Source organism: Atta colombica, unplaced genomic scaffold (assembly GCF_001594045.1).
Source record: "Atta colombica isolate Treedump-2 unplaced genomic scaffold, Acol1.0 scaffold187, whole genome shotgun sequence".
NCBI classification, from domain to species: domain Eukaryota; kingdom Metazoa; phylum Arthropoda; class Insecta; order Hymenoptera; family Formicidae; genus Atta; species Atta colombica.
In genome coordinates, this window is record NW_017259279.1 from 1657358 (window position 1) to 1677195 (window position 19838).

Consider the following 19838-nt stretch of genomic DNA (forward strand, 5'->3'; position numbering starts at 1 on the left):
CATAGGTTCCCGCCAAGGGTTCGTGGCATTTACGGGGATACATGCGTGAGGACAATAACGATGACGTAATTATGGACGGTTAGGGTAATAATACTGTCTGCGAGAGTACAATGGAATGCGACTGCGATAACGGTCGCATTTCGTGCGATACGCATTATCTCTCGAACAGGGTTTCTCAATTTCCTCTCCGACGTGATTTTAATTACATGGATTTGTGACGTTAGTGTAGGCATATATATGTCAAAATATAGAACGTCGTGTTAAGGGTATTTTACAATGTGTCACTTCGTAAGTCACTCACATACAAGCATATCCAATACTATCGACACGTTGTAACAACGTTGCATGTACTTGCAATTGTTGATAACCTCTAAAAATGAATCAGTGCGTTAGTGCTACATAATTAATTTAATCATTAGCGAATATTTTTCAGTAATAATACATTGATTCTCACTTTTAGAAGTTATGATTTCTGCAGATTGAAATGTATTTCAATCTGCAGAAATCACAATCTCTAAAAGTAAATCAATATATTATTATCGAAAAATGATAAATATTCGCTGATGATTACATCAATTATAAGTGTAGCACTGGAAATATTAAGAATAAGAATAAAAATTAAAACTCTAACTTATCAGAAATGTATTATTTTCATTGTAATCAATTTCGAATAGAATTTGAAATTTTAATATTCCTATTTCTAATATTTGTTCCAGTGAACAGGCTCAATAGACTTAAAAGAATACGCTACTGTGTGGGTGTGGTTCTCTTTCTTAAATTTGACCAATAGGACAATAGTAGAAAGAGAATTTCGTATACCTACATATTTACTTTCCTCTTTCTAGGTCCATCAAGATGAAAGATAAAAGAAAATTCGCCGCATGTTCCATCCAATACTATTGTATATGTCGATGCTTGCGCTCGATTTGCGACGCATCGTAGAATAACCCTTAAAGTTTCGACGTCTGTGGATTCGACAATACAACTTAAGCTTATGCAAAATTAAAAATTTTATGATCGAAAGTGTGAAGATTTAAAACTATAAAGCTTTTTTCAAGTCTCAAGAATTTTAAAATCCGAGAACTCTTGAAAGTATAAAAATTGAAATACCTTTGGATCAAAACGATTCAAAGACGTTTGTGGCATGCAAAGAATAGAAAATGCTCTGAAGATCTAAAAGTCTTATCTAATCTGAAAAATCAGAGAAAATCTTTGAAGAATCAAAGGTATAAAAAAGCGCTTGACTGTAAACATTCTGAGGCTCTTGAACTTTAATAGTTGAAAGATATAAAGATACAAAAGTAAGAAATAAATAAATGATTATTATTTGTCATTATGAGTCTATTTAACTATCCTTGGTGACCAATTCTACATAAATGAGAAACACTGTAACGCACCCTCTCGTACCACCCACTTCCTGCAGGATTCCCTTTATTATTCTCCTCTTAGGTCGCGTCCGCGAGTATATCACTGCCAAAACGACGGCGGGACAGTTGGCATATTCAACGTTCGCCAAAACCGGTGGCATAGTCGACATGGCATGCTGCACCATGTCGGGACACAGCCGGATGCGAATTGGTGCATCTCGTGAAAGACGCACCATGCGTCTATCCCGCGTTGCAATGCAGCAGCCTCGTACTTTCGTAATTGAATCGAACCGATCACGAATAATGGTATGTCGGGTCCTCGCTCGATCCTCTTCAGTGCGAGATAGAATCATCATATGTTCGCCTACGTGTTTATGTGCGTTTATTTTTGTGTATGAAAATGTATGAAAAAAACGATTTTGCTGTAGTATTTAAAAATTTTGCTAAAATATAAATCTGAAAATAATTTTGTTGCATTATCAAAAGAACTATGTAGAACACGCAAATTGGTTACTAAAATTAAAACGTTTTGCAGTATTGTTCATCATGTTTAAATTTCCTACGTAATTATTTTAACAGTTCAACAAAAGGATTTTCAGATCTCTAACTACCTAAATTTTTAGATACTTCAGCAAAATCGTTATTTTTATACAAACGAGTAAGAGAGAGAAAGGATATTTACATTATTTATTCATCATATTTCTGTGCTTTCGGAGATACACAAATGTTGTTTCCATTCTCAGCTTTTTAGCATAACGTTCATAACGAAAAGATGCTCGAGATTGAAAACTCATGCTTGGATGATCTTATTCATGCGACTAAGTGAGCGATGTTTATTATTTTTTAGATTTAAAGATATACGAACGAACGTTTTCCAGATTAAACGAATATCTCGACTAATGATTTATAAGTATGCATACAGATATTTATTTTATACGTGAAGTACTTGTACGATTTTTTTTAATCGAAGAATATGCGCGACAATACGGCTTGTTAAAAGTTAGATTTCATCGATCTGAATAAAAAGAACTTCTCGGACGGAAAAGCTCGAGAATCATTCATTTAGTGGAATAAAGTCTGCGCGTGCGGAGCTGCTCCGGACCAGGAGGATCGATTAGTATTCATATTATGCGCGAGATCTTCGTAAAGGAGCTTAAGTCTCGCGCAAATTGAAGAACGTATCTACTAGCCACTTATATTCTGTATCTCATTAAACTTGTAAGCTGCGATCATCCACATCGGTCTGACGAGTCTCACGTAAGCTCGCGAGTCGGAATATCATTAAAAACTCGCAAGCAACTCTGTAAAACTCGAAAATTCGAAGGATCGACGATTCGAAGAGTTCCTTGGCGAGGAGAGAGAATTCATGTTAAAAAAACCTAAAATCCTTTGTATGAATGATCGAAAGCTCGCAATTTGTTTGCATGTGTCATCGTGTCACGTCAAGTCGCATCACGGGAAGTGTTATTGGAAGATTCCATCAATGCCTGCAAAGGACTTCTAGCATTGTTACATTGTTAAATTAATTTATAATATCAAATTATATGCAATTTAAGTTATTTTTAATCTTATCTATATAAGTCGTCATTGCCCCTATTCAATATATTAATTTTTATTAATAATAATCATTTTAATTAATTTAATTAAAAATAAAATTAAAGAATTTAATTCGAGAAAATGCATTAAATTTGACTAAAATTTAGTTTATTATCTAAGTGTATATACATTAACATGACCGTTATTTACTTTGAAATTAATCAGAAATGAATGACTACATATGACAGTGAGAAAACTAACAAAATGTTAACTGAAAAGAATAATTCACTGCTTCTTTGATATTTAACAGTGTATCTCGAAAACGATGTTCTCTCTCTTTCTCTCTTGGTAAGGTGAATGCCTGCCGTCGCCTGATGACCTGTCATCACCAATTATAACCCATTCAGGCCCACACTGTGAGTTAAATTATCCATAGATCGGGCCGGACTGTCCCTTCTGACTACGTATGTAGAAACAACGAACGTGAATCAGTGACTGTGTGCCCTCTCGCGCTCTCCTCGTATCGCATCCCTGTCCTCGCATCGCCAGCGTCGCGCCCCCGATAATTCGTCGAATCGCAGACGAAATTGCAGCGGCGCATATAATGCAAGCAATATCGCATGCAACGCATTGCAAAGTGTTGTACTAGCCGTTCCTCAGTCGCCACATACAATAGCATCCTGATTACTCACGAGGGTTTTGCACAAGAGTGTCTCTAAAATATAAGCTAATCAATAACCGTAAAAAATCTATACATAATTCTGTAACAATAAAGTTATTACAGCGAACCAGAATTAAAAAATATTAAGCCGTTTAATTTGCTCTTTATTGAAAATCTCAATGACTGCGTCCAGTAAATAAAGCAGCTTTGCAAGTGTTGTACAATTCAATAATGTGATTTTACTTTAGTTTCTAACTGAATCTAATTGTATAGATCAAACATACTAAAGAATTTTACAACAATTGCAAAATTGCTTTTTCTGCTATTGAAGACTTTAACCTTTTTACCTTTTAACTTTTGTCTTGATTGAACTAATGTTCTTGGATATCTATTGCCGAAAACGGAATTTAGAAAAATCAAGTTGTTTTGAGAAATTTTATAGATGGACCACTGGACGGACGGACAATCAAATTACTGTGAAATAATAAAGTAGTTTGCTACGCTACATTACTTTAGTAAAAGAATCAATAAGTGAATTACTTATATATATGGAGCAATGACATCAAATATTTTAAAGGAGGAAAGGGCTTTTACAGATATTATCACAAGATATTCAACGAAGCGAGCATTCTCGAGCGATGTTCGATTTATCTTGCAGGTCTTGCCTAGTCGCATTATTTTTCTTTGGTATCAGAGCTACTTCGCTACGTCGTATTGTTGTTGGTTTCACCTGCGCGCCAGCGAATGCAAAATTAAACATCCCTATGTCCGAGGTGTGCGAAGTCGAAAGAGATTTATTCACGAAGACGTTCCATGGAGATTTTATTCAAGAACGTTATTGTCCTTGAATTGACCGAAAACTCTCATAAGTTTCATTCGTTGCAAAATTAAAGGACTGAAATTGTATGTGAGAGAAGAGAAATAAAAATTTCTTTCTCTCTCAAAATCAGACAGAATTTCTTCTTTTCAGATTAAGCTTAAGTAAATCCTAGGTTCTTTATCTTCTCTTTTACTTAAATATATATGTATATCAAGAAATATCTTCATGGAATTTTTACGAATGTCGTAACAATTCTTTCATAATTTTAAGAAGGAATATTCTACAAATTTTTATAAGATGATGTCTATACAATTTTAACAGTTAAATATCTTACTAATCTATAGAATTATAATAATATTCAATCTCCAAGTGTTGAATTATCTCCGTTGTATGTACATATACTTGAGATTTCGTAGATCCGGCACTTAAATTTCACGCCTTCGTGCCATCCTTTTGCTACACACGAAGGTTTAATTCTAATGATCCCCAGCAGCCATGTCTGGCAATCTTCCCGTCGGTGTTCCCAGTAATATCCGTAAGTGCATCCCGCGATTTTCTTGTGCGCACCCTTCTTGCCGATGTCTTGTCGTGTCGCGAAAGGGAGGGAAAGGGATGTCAGGAAAAAGGAGAACCGGTCGTATATATTTTTTAAGACACCCGGAGACGCGGTGTTAACAAGCAATGACTGCAACGGCGAAGACGTAGACGAAAAAAGGCACATGTTGTGTCAAAGTAGTGACGGTCTAAGTGTAGCGCGAGGCTGCATCCACTCTACCTAATTGCTGTTTTCCATATAGTCATATATGTGTGAATGTGCTTTGTGAAAATTCCCCGTGGGAAATATATTGTATTATGTTATTTATTATTTGTGCAATCCACATACAAAAGCATATATATTTAGCTATGGAGAATATAAAGAGCCCGAACAGGTTAAAAAAGAGAAACAAGTACGAAAACGTCAGGTGATAAGAGCGAGACTTACTATCGTCGTAAGATAAAATTAAAAAAAAAGAAAATATACGACTGAAGGAACTTAATTCGGTCGATCTTTTTTCTGGTTAAAAGAGAGCGTTTCCGGTACGATATTTTACTTTCTTTGATACTGAAATTTTAACTCTTTAATTTCCGGTTGTTTCGTTATAATTCCCCTCCTGTTTCAACAGGAGAATTCTATTTAATTCTTTAGAAGAAAAAAAGAAGAATGCAGAGGGATTTAAAAATTTTAGTACCAGGCTATGATTTCGCGAATTAAGAATTCAATTTTACATTGACCCGATTTCTCCGTCGCGGCTTTTTAATTCGCTTGTTTATTACATTGCTGTTACATGTTTACTCGCCATCGTCATTGCGACGTTGCAATTTCGTTGGAACTCAACGTTACTTGAGAAACTATCGGATTTCCTGGGAATGAACTGAAGGCATAAACAAAGTAAAGCCGATCGTCCGATTCGTTTGTTTGTTATATAAAAATAACCAGGGTTTGTTTGTCAACCGTCATATACGGATCTGGACCTGTGTCGCGGAAAAGAATTGGAAGGATGAGATAAGAGAGGAGAGAAGAATTCTCAAAGAAAACAACGGTTGCTAAATTTATCAGCTTTCATTCTCCTATTTAATATCTTTGTTTTCGTCTTTAATGAATATTAAATATAACATTTAGAATTTATGAGATACAATTTTGGACTTGATCAAAATTTGAAATTAATTTTCTTCCTTTTAAGTAGACGTTCTTCATTTTTTTTAACATTATTTACATTCAATATTTAAGAAACAATGCATGTATTAAATAAATTCGATTGAGGGACAAGAGGTACCAAACTGAGATACTAGATTTAGTTCCTTTTATTTTACAAAAAATTTTGTTTCTTTCTTAAAAAAATTTTTTATATTTTTATTATGTTTTAATGTAATTAATATTCGAAATTCGCAATTTAAGATTTTTGTATTATTTTTTATGGTTATAATATTGTTTTCTTTTAAACATTTTAAAAATCTCTCACGTCGCTGAAAATCTCTCACGTTCTCAGTTTGACACCGACATTCTCCATAAAGATAGACGAACGGAGTACCAGAGGGCGAAACGCTCATGCAATGCAGATCGTTAAAGCAACCTCGTCGTGCCGGTGACCCGAATGTGGCTTATGGAGACAAAGCACAGTAAGGCGGCCGGGAAATGGAGGAAACGGGAAAAGAGCCGGCGAGGAAGCGCTCACGAGAGAAACGGGCGCTCATGTTCGTTTCCGTTTTCTCTCTCTCTTTCTCTTCGCAATTCGTCTCTTCCGATTTACTCGCGCGGATCCGCAGTGGGTGACGTTATTCGCAGGAAAATGTTGATAAACCGGGTTTCCCAGTTTTACCAAATTACATTCTGTTTAACATAACGGCTTTGAAACGTGTCACTTTACGAGTATCTTTTTTACTCAAATGGGTTTTTTAATATTTTTACGATGACTGTGTCATAGAAAAATAATACTGATTCTGAAGAGTTACTTTTAGAGTGTTAATCCTAGACTGTAATATCAGTACGTAAATTTTACGTACAAGTGAGCGAGATCATTGAGCGCTAAGCTATGCCTTAGTGGCTATTAAAAGGTTCAATCTGCCTTGCTAGGGTAACCTACGATAAGCTTTTAAAAATTCACTCCGTTATGTATTGTATATCAGTTTAGACTTTCTAGTCATTAATATTATAACAAAGAACATGATAAGTAATTTTGATTTTTAATCAAACCAGTTTTGTTGTTATTTTGTTCTATTATACATTTTATTTAAGTGTATGAAGAGACAAACACTATGAACTATATATTTCATCATTATAATGTGCTTATCCTTTCTTTCTTTTTAAATTAATTAGATCATTTGTATTTATAAAAATTTAGATCATAAATATTTTGTTATTAAAAGTGTGAAATATATGAAACTTGTATTAATTAAAAGTGACCTAGTTCCTTGTATGTAAATTTATCAACAACAATACTGTGTCATTCAACAGCGATAGGTGATTAGGAGTTGCATTTGCATACATTCGGCGGTAAATGTGACCATTCGCTTTTCGTTTTTCCATTACGTCGAACGCCACACGATCTCAGTACTTTTAAATAAAACTCGGGATCGGATAGCCGCATTCGGTGCTAAACGCGGCACTGAACAAGAGTGTGAATGCGCGAAGTTAAGACGGGATAGAAAATAGAATTGACGATAGTAGAGGCACCGCAATGGTGGACGAAGATAGCGATGAGGATGTACGGATGGGAAGAGAACACGACTCTGATTAGCATACAAACTACACGCGGTCGTGTCGGTTCTCTGCGTTCTGATTGTGTGCGCAGTGCCGTAGCTAAAGTTGCTGAATCTTATGGCGAAAAATTAGATTTACTGCCTTCCTATCTAAAAACAAAATATTATATACATTATAGGTAATTAATAAACTATCAAAAGCAAAATAAAAATTAATAATTAATTAATAAAATTACTTTGTAGCACAACAATACTACAAATTAAGTTACTCTGGTATTAATCCATCAAGTAAAGATAAAAAAAAAATATAAACAAAATGAGATAAAAAATATATTTAATACAAGACAATCTACGTTCATAATTAATTTCTCTATGTAAAAATTTTTTTATACAAAAAAAATCGACTTTAAATAAAGATCTCGTAAAAGAGACTGTTTGTCTTAAATTTATATCGCTTAATCTTAAACTTAAATCACTTTCACTCAGAAATAATGGTTATGGTTCTGCGCTTCGAAGGAACAAGCACCGAGAGATCCGCAATAATATGGAGAACCAACGACCAACACGAGGACAGAGAAGAACTGAGAGCGTGTGAAACAGCGCAGAGAAATGCCGAGAAAAGGAGGCCGATGCCACCCACAAAGCAACGAGCCGCGAGACTCCGCAACACTCGAGACGTCACGCTCGATAATGGACCATAGCCATTACGATAAACGCGAAAACAGAGTCACGATTGTCCCGAATGGTAGAAAAACTCCGCCGATTTTTCGCAACATGGGAACTTGCATAGGAACGATATGGAAATCGGGATTATTGGGTTCAATTCTATATTCGTAATAATTGAAAAGAAATCTATAAAAGAGTAGAATAAAATTATTTTTTTAATTTTTTAAAGAATAATATTCGATATGTTCTTAAAATTATCAATTATATATATATTTATACCTACTCTACCTTTCAAATTTTTTTTATAAAACCTTTATTTATTTAAAACAAAGTTTATAATTATACACTTTCTTTTTAATTATTCTAGGAACTATCTCTTTTTAAAAAAAATATCAGAATTAAAATCTCGATGTTTCTTTTTCATTTTTTGAGTAAATTAAACAAATATGACCGAAATTCTACATAATGTAAAGACGCTTTATAATACCATTTTTATGAGCAATTTTTAACCAAAGAAAATATTTGAAAGTACTCTCTTCTATCAGTTATCTGTTTTATTGGTCGATCCTAATTCGCTCTGGTGTACGAGTGTTCAGCATGAATCTATTTACGATAACCACCCACAAAGGGCAAATATGGGGAACCGGTAACACTTGAGATAGCGGCGTGGTTGTGTCGATAATGATTAGGCATTACGATAAAACGCGCGAAAACAGGGCCACCGTTGTCACGACGAGTGTGCCTTCGAGAGTCGCTGCCATAGAACCGCGTTCAGTCGTGAATGCGAGGCACTGTGCTGCCCAAAATTGTCCTCTCGATGCTTTCTGGCCTGATGTTCATCGATCGATCAGATAGGACCACGAGAGATTCACTGCTCATTAGCGGAGAGTTAATCGTGGGTTAACAATCCGTTCGAATGATCCAGAGATCGGATGACGCGGACGGTCAGACAAAACCAGTTAGGCGAGAGATGTGTTTAAGATTACAAGCGGAGCGTGCAAGTCAAATATTAACCGATATGATTGGACGGATTCGTCCATGCACAGGAAATTCATGTCGCTGACATTATCTCCGTTTCGCAAATTCCTTGTATAGATTTTTTGAACCTTTTTGGTTTTACAAAGAATTGTGACGCACTGTTTTCTTATTCTGTTCAAGATTAAATGAAGAATGAGCGTCTGTCGTTTGAATTTATTAGAGAGAATTGAAAAGAATGACAAGCTGGTTCGGCAAAGAAGTCACAATTGTGAAAAAAATTGCGTGGTTTCTCATACGAAAAAGTATAGCATTTGAAAGTGTGTAGGAAAGTTCCCGCCCTTCGAATTGTCAACTTCTCCACGCGTCTCCTATTCGTCTTATCGAGCCGCTCCATTTTTTACCGCGCGTCCAATCAACGTGCGACAACGGCGGCGCAACGGCGGAGCTTTCGCCTGCGGCTGTGTCCGTAAATCTCCCAAGTAAGCCACCCCGGACGTCGGTAAATGTATTTTCCCGTGTCCCGCGGATCTACGAAATCGTGCCGACTAGCATGAGCCACCGTGTCACAAATTACTGGCGCGTTGTTCCGCTGTCGGCGGTACGTAACAGCGCCTGGGCGTACGCCCATTTCAGGAATGGCCTATTTCTGCTTTAATTTAGGACTCACTGGAATGCCAATTAGGCGTACTGTTCTCTCGTTGAAACTCTATGGCAAAGGTCGAAATGCACGTGAGACGATTTCTAAGTTGCCTCATATATTTCTAAAGTGTCATGTATTTGCAAAGAAGAAAAGTACGCTCCAATTTCTAAAATTTTCAAAGGACGAGCGACGAGACAAATCCTGTGTCTGAAAGAACGGAGCGAAACATATCGTGCGAATTTCTAAAATTTCGGGAGAGAACGGTCGAAAAGTTCTTGGCTACCGCTGTGTTCTAAATAAATTACCTACTATGGTTGTTTGTAGATTAGCACGTGGTACTGCGAGCAAGAACCAACGTTGTCTGCGGCAGACTGTATAGTGAAACCAGGCGAAGCTTTGTTTTTGGCTAATTTAGGGCCCATTAGTGCGACGATGTCATCCTATTTCCTTCCTCTCCGCTTGTATCTCAAGATGGCACGGATAAAAATTCGAGGCGAAAATTCAAATGGAGAAATAACCATGGCGTTTTATTTATTATGCAACGTCATCTCCACTAATTATTACATATAATGATATTACGCGCAGTCGCCTTTTTTTTCCGCGAGAACGCAAGATGGCATCCTCGTTAATTACGAAGTCATCATCTAATCTCACTGCGACCTAGATCTAGATGCACGATATGGGAACCAGAGCCACAGGCTGTCGGAAACACGGTTAGGTATTAATTAAAGTGGCAGGCTTTCTCACCGCGTCTTTGGGTGCTCCATTTTCGGGTAATTTAGGATATGTTCAAGAGCAACGCTCTCATCTCAGCAACGTGCTCTCGATCGCTTCGTTCATTAACAGAAAAGTGGGAAAATTACATAATCGTATCATAAAAACTCAACTGACTACGTAAACCCACTGTAGCTATGTGAAAATTCTGTGAGAACTGCTTTTAAGTTTCTTAAGACCAATTCATTTACTCAAGTATCTATTTTCTTGTACATATTTAACGTATATACATACTGATTTATTGTATAGAAAGAATGAGTTTGTTGAAGTATCTGAAATTTAGTTATAGATACAGATCTGAAAAGAATTTTGTTGCATCATCAAAATAATTACGTAAGAATATTATGATGAGTAATGCTGCAAAAAGTTGGCATTCTAGCATTTGAATATGTCTTACATAATTATTTTATAAAACAAAATTATTTTCAGATCTGTATCTAGTTAAATTTTTAAATACTTTAACAAGATCGTTCTTTCCATGCAATAAAACAAATATATGTACGTTAAATGTACAAGAAAAATGTTTAGTAAAACCGTCCTATTCAACATTTAAGAAGCAAGATTTTAATCTTTCTAATAATAATTGCAAAAATTGTAAACTAATAATATATAATGCTATTCAAATAGACTATTATATCATTTTTGACAGAATGAGCGCATTTTTGAAAGAAACATTGAAGGAGCAAGCTTTAAATCTTTCTAACAATAATTGCAAAAATTGTAAAGTAACATATTACAGAATGCTATTCAAACAGACCACTATATTACTTTTGACAGAATGAGTGCATTCTTGAAAGAAACATTTAGGGAGCAAACTTTAAATCTTTCTAACAATAATTGCAAAAATTGTAAAGTAACATATTACAGAATGCTATTCAAACGGATCACTACATTATTTTTGACAGAATGAGTGCATTTTTAAAAGAAACAGATTTTTGACAGAATGAGTGCATTCTTGAAGGAAACAGAGACTTTACTAAATCAAAAATCGATATCTGACATTTTGACCATCGACTACGGTACCCGTAACATTTTCCGAGTAGACCTAAAGCTCCCCCTTGGTGCGGCTTACCGCGCTATAGATCATCGTCCAGTATGAGAAGGCAGAACAACCGGGGCGCTGTCGAAAACAAATCGATGGATGCTCAAACGCTCTTTCCTCGTCCTACCTTGTTGTTCTATTTTTGTTAATTTTGGAGCAATCGGTAACGCTCTCTTTCACATTGTCGCACAACTTCGCCCTTATTCGCTCCCCACATGGTTGTCCCTTTCTATTTCTACGAATCGCGCAAGAATCTGGAGGCGGCCTGTGCTCTCAATTCCTTAAAATATGGTTACATGCTGAATGACCTCGAATCTCAAAAATACGAGGCTGCATGATGTCACAGCGTGAAAGAAAAGGTCGTTTTATTGTAAGAAACGACCATTGACAGCTCGAGGACTTCACTGCAGAGATTTTTACCATATCGTCATACTTGTTGGTGTTGTATGATATCGTCTGATTAGTAAAAGAAAACGATAACAGAGAAATTTACTTACTTCCAGAAAACGACGGATACAATCGCGGCCATTAGTAGAAGGACTACTGCGCAAGTGATGATTAGGGCAGTGCTTTGCAACGACGGGTTTGTATGATAGGAGGCGTCGATCATCTGAAAAGAGAGAACTATCGTTAGAGCATATTCGAATAGCTTACAAATATTGGGTTGTCCGGAAAGTTCGTGCCGACTAACCTATATAATTTAATAAATGTATACTAAAATTTAAATTTTCTGCGTTTCAATTTTCCTTCAATATCGGCACGAACTTAATATTTATTTACAAATGTCTATTTTGTAAATAATATTATTATATAAGCTGTTTATGAAGACTTGCTTATCGAATGTGATATATGACGAATTGCAATATATGGCGCGGATATTTATATCGTACATGGAAAGAATTTTGCTGAAATATCTAAAAATTGAGCTAGATAGCGATTGAGCAGATCTGAAAATAATTTTGAGCTATTAAAATAATTATGTAGGAAATTCAAGCATAATGAGAAATGCTGCAAACAATTTTTTAATATTTTAGCAATTAGCTCGAACGTCCTACATAATTATTTTAATTATTCAATAAAATTATTTTCAAATCTGTATCTAGTAAAATTTTCAGATATTTTTAAAACCATTCTTTCCTTGTAGAATAGTTGTGAGAATAGTTTTATGTCGAATTTTTAATTATCTATTTTGTGTTTGTCGAACGAATTTTGACACTTTAAGGTGACTGGGAAAACCGGTTTCGTCGACGATGACCGATAATGAGATCGCGGATATAAATTTTCTCATTTTCTCACCGAAGAGAGTTACAAAAAGGGCGTCGCGCAGTATGGTATTATGCGATGCCGCTGTGTAATTATGCGGCCGTCGCGGGTACGATAATACCGGAAGAGGCGAATTAATCGCCGTGGAAACAGCTTCATTCGTTCATTCCGACAGACTTAATCGAGACAGCGAGCAGCTTTGTGCTGCCGTCGTCGTGAAGATGTGCTTTTACCCTGAACATGAAGGGAAATCTGCACGTTAACCGCCATTTGCGCAACAACATGAATTATTACTTACACCTCCGCTTTTATTTCTAGTTTATTCTTGTATACATAGTATTATTTATCGCTATCTTTATATTTGTGGCATTTAATATTTAAAGAGCCAAGACTGCTCAGCCATAGTTGAGCCAAGCATATCTATGCTATATTTACAGGGAAAATAATTTAATGCTTTTATAAAGAAATGTTGGTGAGTTTTTTTGTAGCTACGATCTCCACACATTAAAGTTAATTTCTTAAAATAATTTGTAATTTATAACGTGAGTTATTTTACAATGCATATAAGGAAAAAACAATTCTAAAAATTTAGCCAGATGCAAATTTGAAAATAATTTTGTTAAACTATTAAAATAATTATTGCACAAAGTTTAAATATTCTAGCAACCAGTTTGAGCGTCCTACATAATAATTTTCATCTAGCTAAAATTTTAGATATAGCAAAACTGTCTTTTCCGTGTAACGAAAACCTGATATATGGTAGTTCAATAGAAACTTAAAATGGTTCAATTAAACTCTTATAAAAAATTCAAGAATTAATTTCCCGGAGTTTTATAAGGATTAATGATTTAAAAATTCATTTTTCTCGATATTCCGTAAAAAGACTTCCAGCGGATATCCTTTGCGGATGATGTCATTCGAGATAGTTACGACGCAGAAGGAGGGAGAATTGCGAAAGGGCCAATCCGGGGGATCAATCGTGGATCCTTCATATCGATAACCACGCGAAATACCATAACCCTCATTTACGTCTCTGCACGGGGAGGTATGAAGAGTAAAGGAGACACAGGAGGTGGAGAATTTCGCGGCTGAAATTCCTCGTTTCTCGAACTGGGTATATTCGATATCGGCGACGGTGGCGTAGCGGAACGCCGGAAATTCGTATCGGAATCTCCAACCCCTCCACCATTGTGACTGGATTCTTCATAAGAGGCACGTAGGTACGCCGGGAAGTGCCCGGGCACACGTGCCGGGTATGATGAACGCAAGGAAAGGAAAGGGAGCGCATTGAGGGAGAGGGGTGAGCTCCTCAGTGTGTTACGTGGGCCGCTTGCGAAAAAGGGAAAGTGATTTTCATGGAAAAAGGATGGGGGTTCTCAGGACTGAAAGATACTTCCGATCAGCCAGATCGGATCCGCCATTTCCATTTTCGGTCCCTCGACGTATCGATCGAGAAACATTGTAAGATCGAGATTCTCATTTACCCTGACGATATCCTGAAAGAGGCATGGTTGAGTGCTAGTTGGTTGGAGGGATCGTTAAATATAAGTCTCTCACTAAAGAGGGACGCGGAATACAATAAACGGTGCGGAATGGGATAGATAACCTGCTACGTTATTTGGAACGTCATAAAGGAAGGCAATATCTATCAAAGGCCACGTGGACAGAAACTTCCCTCATCTGAAGGAAGGATCTCATCCTTAAAAACATTTTCTTTGCTCAACTGGAAGTTTGCAAGGTTCATAAAACTCATTCGTAACATTAGAGTTCGCTAAGATGAACATATTCAATGCGAGGTCGAATGATGAATGAAACGAGCCTGAGTAATGATCGTTATGAAAGAGCGCTTAATTATTTCTCTTGGCTGGGAGCGAAAGTTGAACCTTAATTTGGTCCTTCGACGAAGTTGGCGTATCGCAAATAATTTGCGAAACGGATCAGTTAATTGAAAACTGACGGAAAGAAAATTTCTATTTGTCTCAGGATCAATATTAAATAATATTTAATGATACATATGAATCATTAGAAGAATTATAATATTATTATTTATTTTTATGGACATATATGCCTCTAATGCACCTTCTCGAAACGAGAAAAAATCTCGGATTATCTCTGGCAACTCTCGTAATATTAAATAATTGAAGCGCTATAATAGTCGGCCGAGTAGCCGGCTTTTAATCGTCGCTAACCGATAATATTTAGCGTGTGTGAAGGTTTAATACACCGCGACACGAGCGTATCTCGTCTCATGAAAGGCGCGATGAGGAATACACGAGCGATGAGATACATTGTGCGGCATGCTATTTGGCAGTGGGCCAAGCAAAGCAGCATTTATCAAAGCCCCTGTAAGCACGTATATAATATACGTGCCACCTATACAGCAACGATTGAGGAAGTGTGGACGTTAGTGCGGTGTTAGTGCCCTTTTGCCTCTACCGTGCTTACTTTCTTTCTTTTTCTTTTTCTGCAAATTTAAATTTTAATTAAAATTTGAATTGGCATTGAAATTTGCCCGCTTATGCAACGAACGTAAAAGTCTTTACGCTCCCATTAAAAATTTTACTCTTATTATGTTGCTCGATGCTATGTGCGATATACCATATGCTCGTCTAATCTTACGTATCTTGATAATCTTGATAAAGAAAATTGTTGATTATAGTTCTGCAATATAATCACTTAATAACTATTCTCTCACAGCTAATCATTATCTACTAATTTAATTTAATTCATTTTTTTACTTATTTGTTATGCTGATTTTGTAAGAAAAGATTTTTCTTTTTTATCGTAACGTAGCATACATCTACCTATTTACCTGTCTATCGATCTACCTGTCTGTCTACCTAGTCATTTTTCCTTTTTTTTTTACTTTTTCTCTCTTTCTCTTTTTCCTTCTCTCTTAACGTTAGCCGAAAGTATCTCGTCCTCTTCTGATCCGCTTCGTCCTCCGCGCGGTGGTTCATCGCTCATCATTACCGTGATATTAATGGCGTTGGCTAATGGATTCAGTTGAGAGAGACCAGCGTCAGTAAGAGATTCCCCCTTCCTCTAAGTGATCACCTCTCTTCATCTTTCCCTTCCCCATTTTCCTGGCGCGGTAGAATTTGGAAAATAAATACCGATAGCATGCCGTGATGTATTATGTCATTCTCACTAGAAGATAGACTCCGGAAAAGGCAAGGAAGAGAAACAAAATTCGCGCTCGAATTCTTGAAAATTGAGAGGGATTTCTACGTGAGAGGTAACGGAAAATAGTGGAGAAGAGAAGTGGAAAAGTCATCGAATATCACTCTGCCGCTGCGAAGAGAAAACATATCGCGCGATGCACCGTGTTAGTAACGCATAATGTGGTTGCACTTGCAGCTGCATGTGGTTCACCACGATACTCCCCACTCCGCCCGCGGTAAAATGTACACGAGAATGAATAATATTCTAGATACGTTTTTGGGAAATTACGTGATTACAATCACGCTCACGAGATTAAACAGAGCAATTATCGAATAATTCATCATATCATAAATTAATTTATGTACATGTGTGACTTCTTGTTCGCGTTATTGTGGATTTAAATTAATTTTGCGATTTCTCTTAAGAATAAAATGAATTTTTGGACATCGTAAATTAGTTTATCCGTTACTTAAAATAAATTTATGAATACTAAATGATGAGAAACGGCTTTATGAAATTGAAATTTTTATATTCAACGATATGTTGTATTTTCCGTGGTCTTTTGTGATATGTATTTTGCGAACAGGAAAGAGCGACACCGCCAAAGTCGGGCATGGACAACGCATACGAGCTTCCGGATTTACACGGCGGAACATAGGGCGAATCGAAGCTCGAGTAACCCGACGCCAGATCCAATTAATGTGTTCCTTGTGGAGCCTCGCACGTGTAGCGCAATGAACGTAACAACGGTCGTAATCGAACGGAACTGGATCATAAGAGAGGGTGAAAGTTCCCTGATTGCGGAAGCGGATAGTAGCGACGGGAAAGGGATACGCGATGGTGTATTTAGGTTCGGATCTTCGAGCTTCATATATCTGTATATATGTCCAATTAGCTTTTTTTCCCATGAATTTTAAGACATTTAAAATTTGACTTTTTTTTTATTTTGTTAAGTAGAAATAATATTACTTTATAAAATTAGCATTAACCAATTTTTATGCGAAATAAATATAAGACTCAAGTCCATTTAAGGCATAGTTATAAGATATCCTATAAATTAAATTATTATCAGAGAAAATTTGAGATCAAATTGAGCCTTATATGGACTGCAACTGGGCAAGCTTAAGTATAACTGTCTTGAGGAAAAAGTGGAATCCAAATCTAGACCCTGCATGGGCCGTGACTAAGAAACTTAAGTTGAACTATCCTAAATAGGCGTGAGTTTGATAAACCTTTACTTTGAATGCCTCAGTAATGCCCATATAGGACCAGTATTAAAGTATGGAATTCCCGGATAAATTTCCACACAGGATCAGATGAAGTTGAGAGATAACGTTCTCTGATCGGGCAAATATGATTGCAGGCGGAGAGTAAAGTAGATTTTCTGCAATCGCGACGAGTGATAACAAAATGTTTAGCGCTAAGGAATCGAGAGAAACTTCTGTCTGCGACTCAGGTAACTTCGATTATTTGCGAAATGTACTCAATGTCGCGTGTATATTTTTGTCGGTGTACCATCACATGAAAGTTGAAAGATAGCATTTTCTGATCAGCAACGATATATCAATTAAACGGAGTTCGTTCGACGCGTGTACGCACACAAGCGTGTAGCGACAGAATGGCGCGAGGATCGATCGATCCTCGTTCGAGGATCCCTTCGCTGTCGCGCACGAGAGTGGAGAAGCGATAACATCGCGGGATTGTTTATGGATCGGTGAGCGACTACTGTTCTTCGGCGCCGCCGGTCGCCTATCGCGCTTCGGCCGGCTAGCTAGACGATGTGTGCATTATTGGATAGACGTCATCTGCTCCCGTTGAAATTGCTCGTCTCGTGGAATAGAAAAAAAGAAAAGGAAAAAAAGGACCGTTTTCAACGATTCGTTCATCGCGCGCGCTATCGGCTCGCCGATGCGGAATTCGCAGTAAGCTCGTTCGCGAATGTAAAAATGTTTCTTCAGCGTGAAATGTGATATACGCCGAATTAATCTTGAGTTCTCTGTATCATTCTTATTTATTCTCATTGAAGCAAAAGACCTGTCAATTGAAATAGGAAATAAATATCCAATTTTTTAAATATCCAATTTTAAAATATAACTTTGATTGAGTTATTGCAATGCTGTGCAAAATAATTGTACATTATTTTATTAAAAACGATATTAGTGGTAAAGAAATTGCGAGCGCCTATCTTGTTAGAAACTCTAGATAATCTCAGATCGGACAAGGTTCTCTCCAGAGGCTTGTATATATCGCGATGGGGGTGATACAGTATATACGAATGCAGTGGTATCTGAAGAAGCCGATCTTGTTGGTGGACTAAAGATGCTTCGCTTGCGACATCGGAGTTTTGGAATTGCCCTCTCTCCTCCTCCACTCTTTTAATCCGCGTGCTACAACGAAGGTATCGTTCGGCATCTTGATCAAGCACGTTTCGATAAATTAGCGTGCGACCGCTAACGAAGCTCGAGCGTACATAAAACAAAGGGGATGACGCAGGGAAGAGACAGACAGTAGAGTTGAATGGGTGAAGTAGAAAAAGGAGGCTCCCCTTCGCTTCGTATCTGGATACAATCGATATCACGTAATGCGATCTCGCGGCCTGAGTACAGGGAAACATGTATACATATTATATTACCGAAGGTATATGTTTCCGAATACGTATATACGCATACATGTACGCGTGTGCGCGCACGAATAATACACGTCGCGTTATGAATTGAATACTTTGGGGATGCAAAAACAGATAGAAATAGAGGGAGATGTTCTCTATAGATTATACCTTTGTTTCACTATTCGGGATGCTTGTTAGCAAAAAAATGGTAAATTGTGTAAAAATATTAATCTGGGAAGAGTATATTTTTATTTTTCTATTTATGTATATAAAAAATACACAAAGAAACACTGAGAAAAGTGATCTGGTTGGATTAAATAAGTAATTCTGGATATTAGTCGAATCAGAATTTTTTGATTAAATCTACTAAAATTCTAATTGAGATAATAAAATTCTATAATTATTCTCCTAAAAATAAGAATTCTAGTAGATTTTATCAAAATCTCATTGTATCAACCAGAATTCTGATTATCTCAATTAAAATTCTAATAAAAAAAATTTATCAGAAAATTCTGATTCGTCCATTTTCAACTGGAATTTTTTGTGAGTTTGAAAAATTTATAACATCAAGATATTAAAATTACATAGAAACATACATAACAGAAAATAGGAAAATTGTTTAATTTTAAATATATTTTCGTGTTCCTGTATACTCTTTGAATAACGAAATAATGGTAATTACATCGTTGCTACATTAAACAATACTGATATAACAATAATGTCTAACAATGTCCTGCTACAATTATAATGTCCATGATATATTATTGATTCAGATATTCACCCCCGTGGTTCAATTGCAAGCGACCCCCACAGAGTTCGTACACATGTGGGCGTATCCGCGTCTGACGCACAAAACGCAAACGAGCGTACACGCGAGACGTTAAATTCAGTGGCACGGCATTAGCATAAACCGCGGGGAGCAACAATAGCAGGAGATGAGACTACGAGACAGATAGAAATGCACGAGGGAAAAGGGCGGCGGAATGTTGGAGTTGAATCGAAAATCATCTCATTGATTTAACTCTTTCTCTCTCTCTCTCTCTCTCTCTCTCTCTCTCTCTCTCTCTCTCTCTCTCTCTCT

The 19838-nt window shown here is 36.6% G+C and overlaps 1 protein-coding gene across 1 annotated transcript in view; it reads right to left on the reverse strand.

Moving 5' to 3' along the window:
* Positions 1-19838, reverse strand: part of LOC108686492 — an 86476-nt gene that overhangs the window by 35685 nt on the left and 30953 nt on the right. The window contains exon 3 of the mRNA XM_018191830.1: positions 12219-12331. Within this exon, the coding sequence (XP_018047319.1) occupies positions 12219-12331 (113 nt within the window). The remainder of the gene's footprint in view (positions 1-12218; positions 12332-19838) is intronic.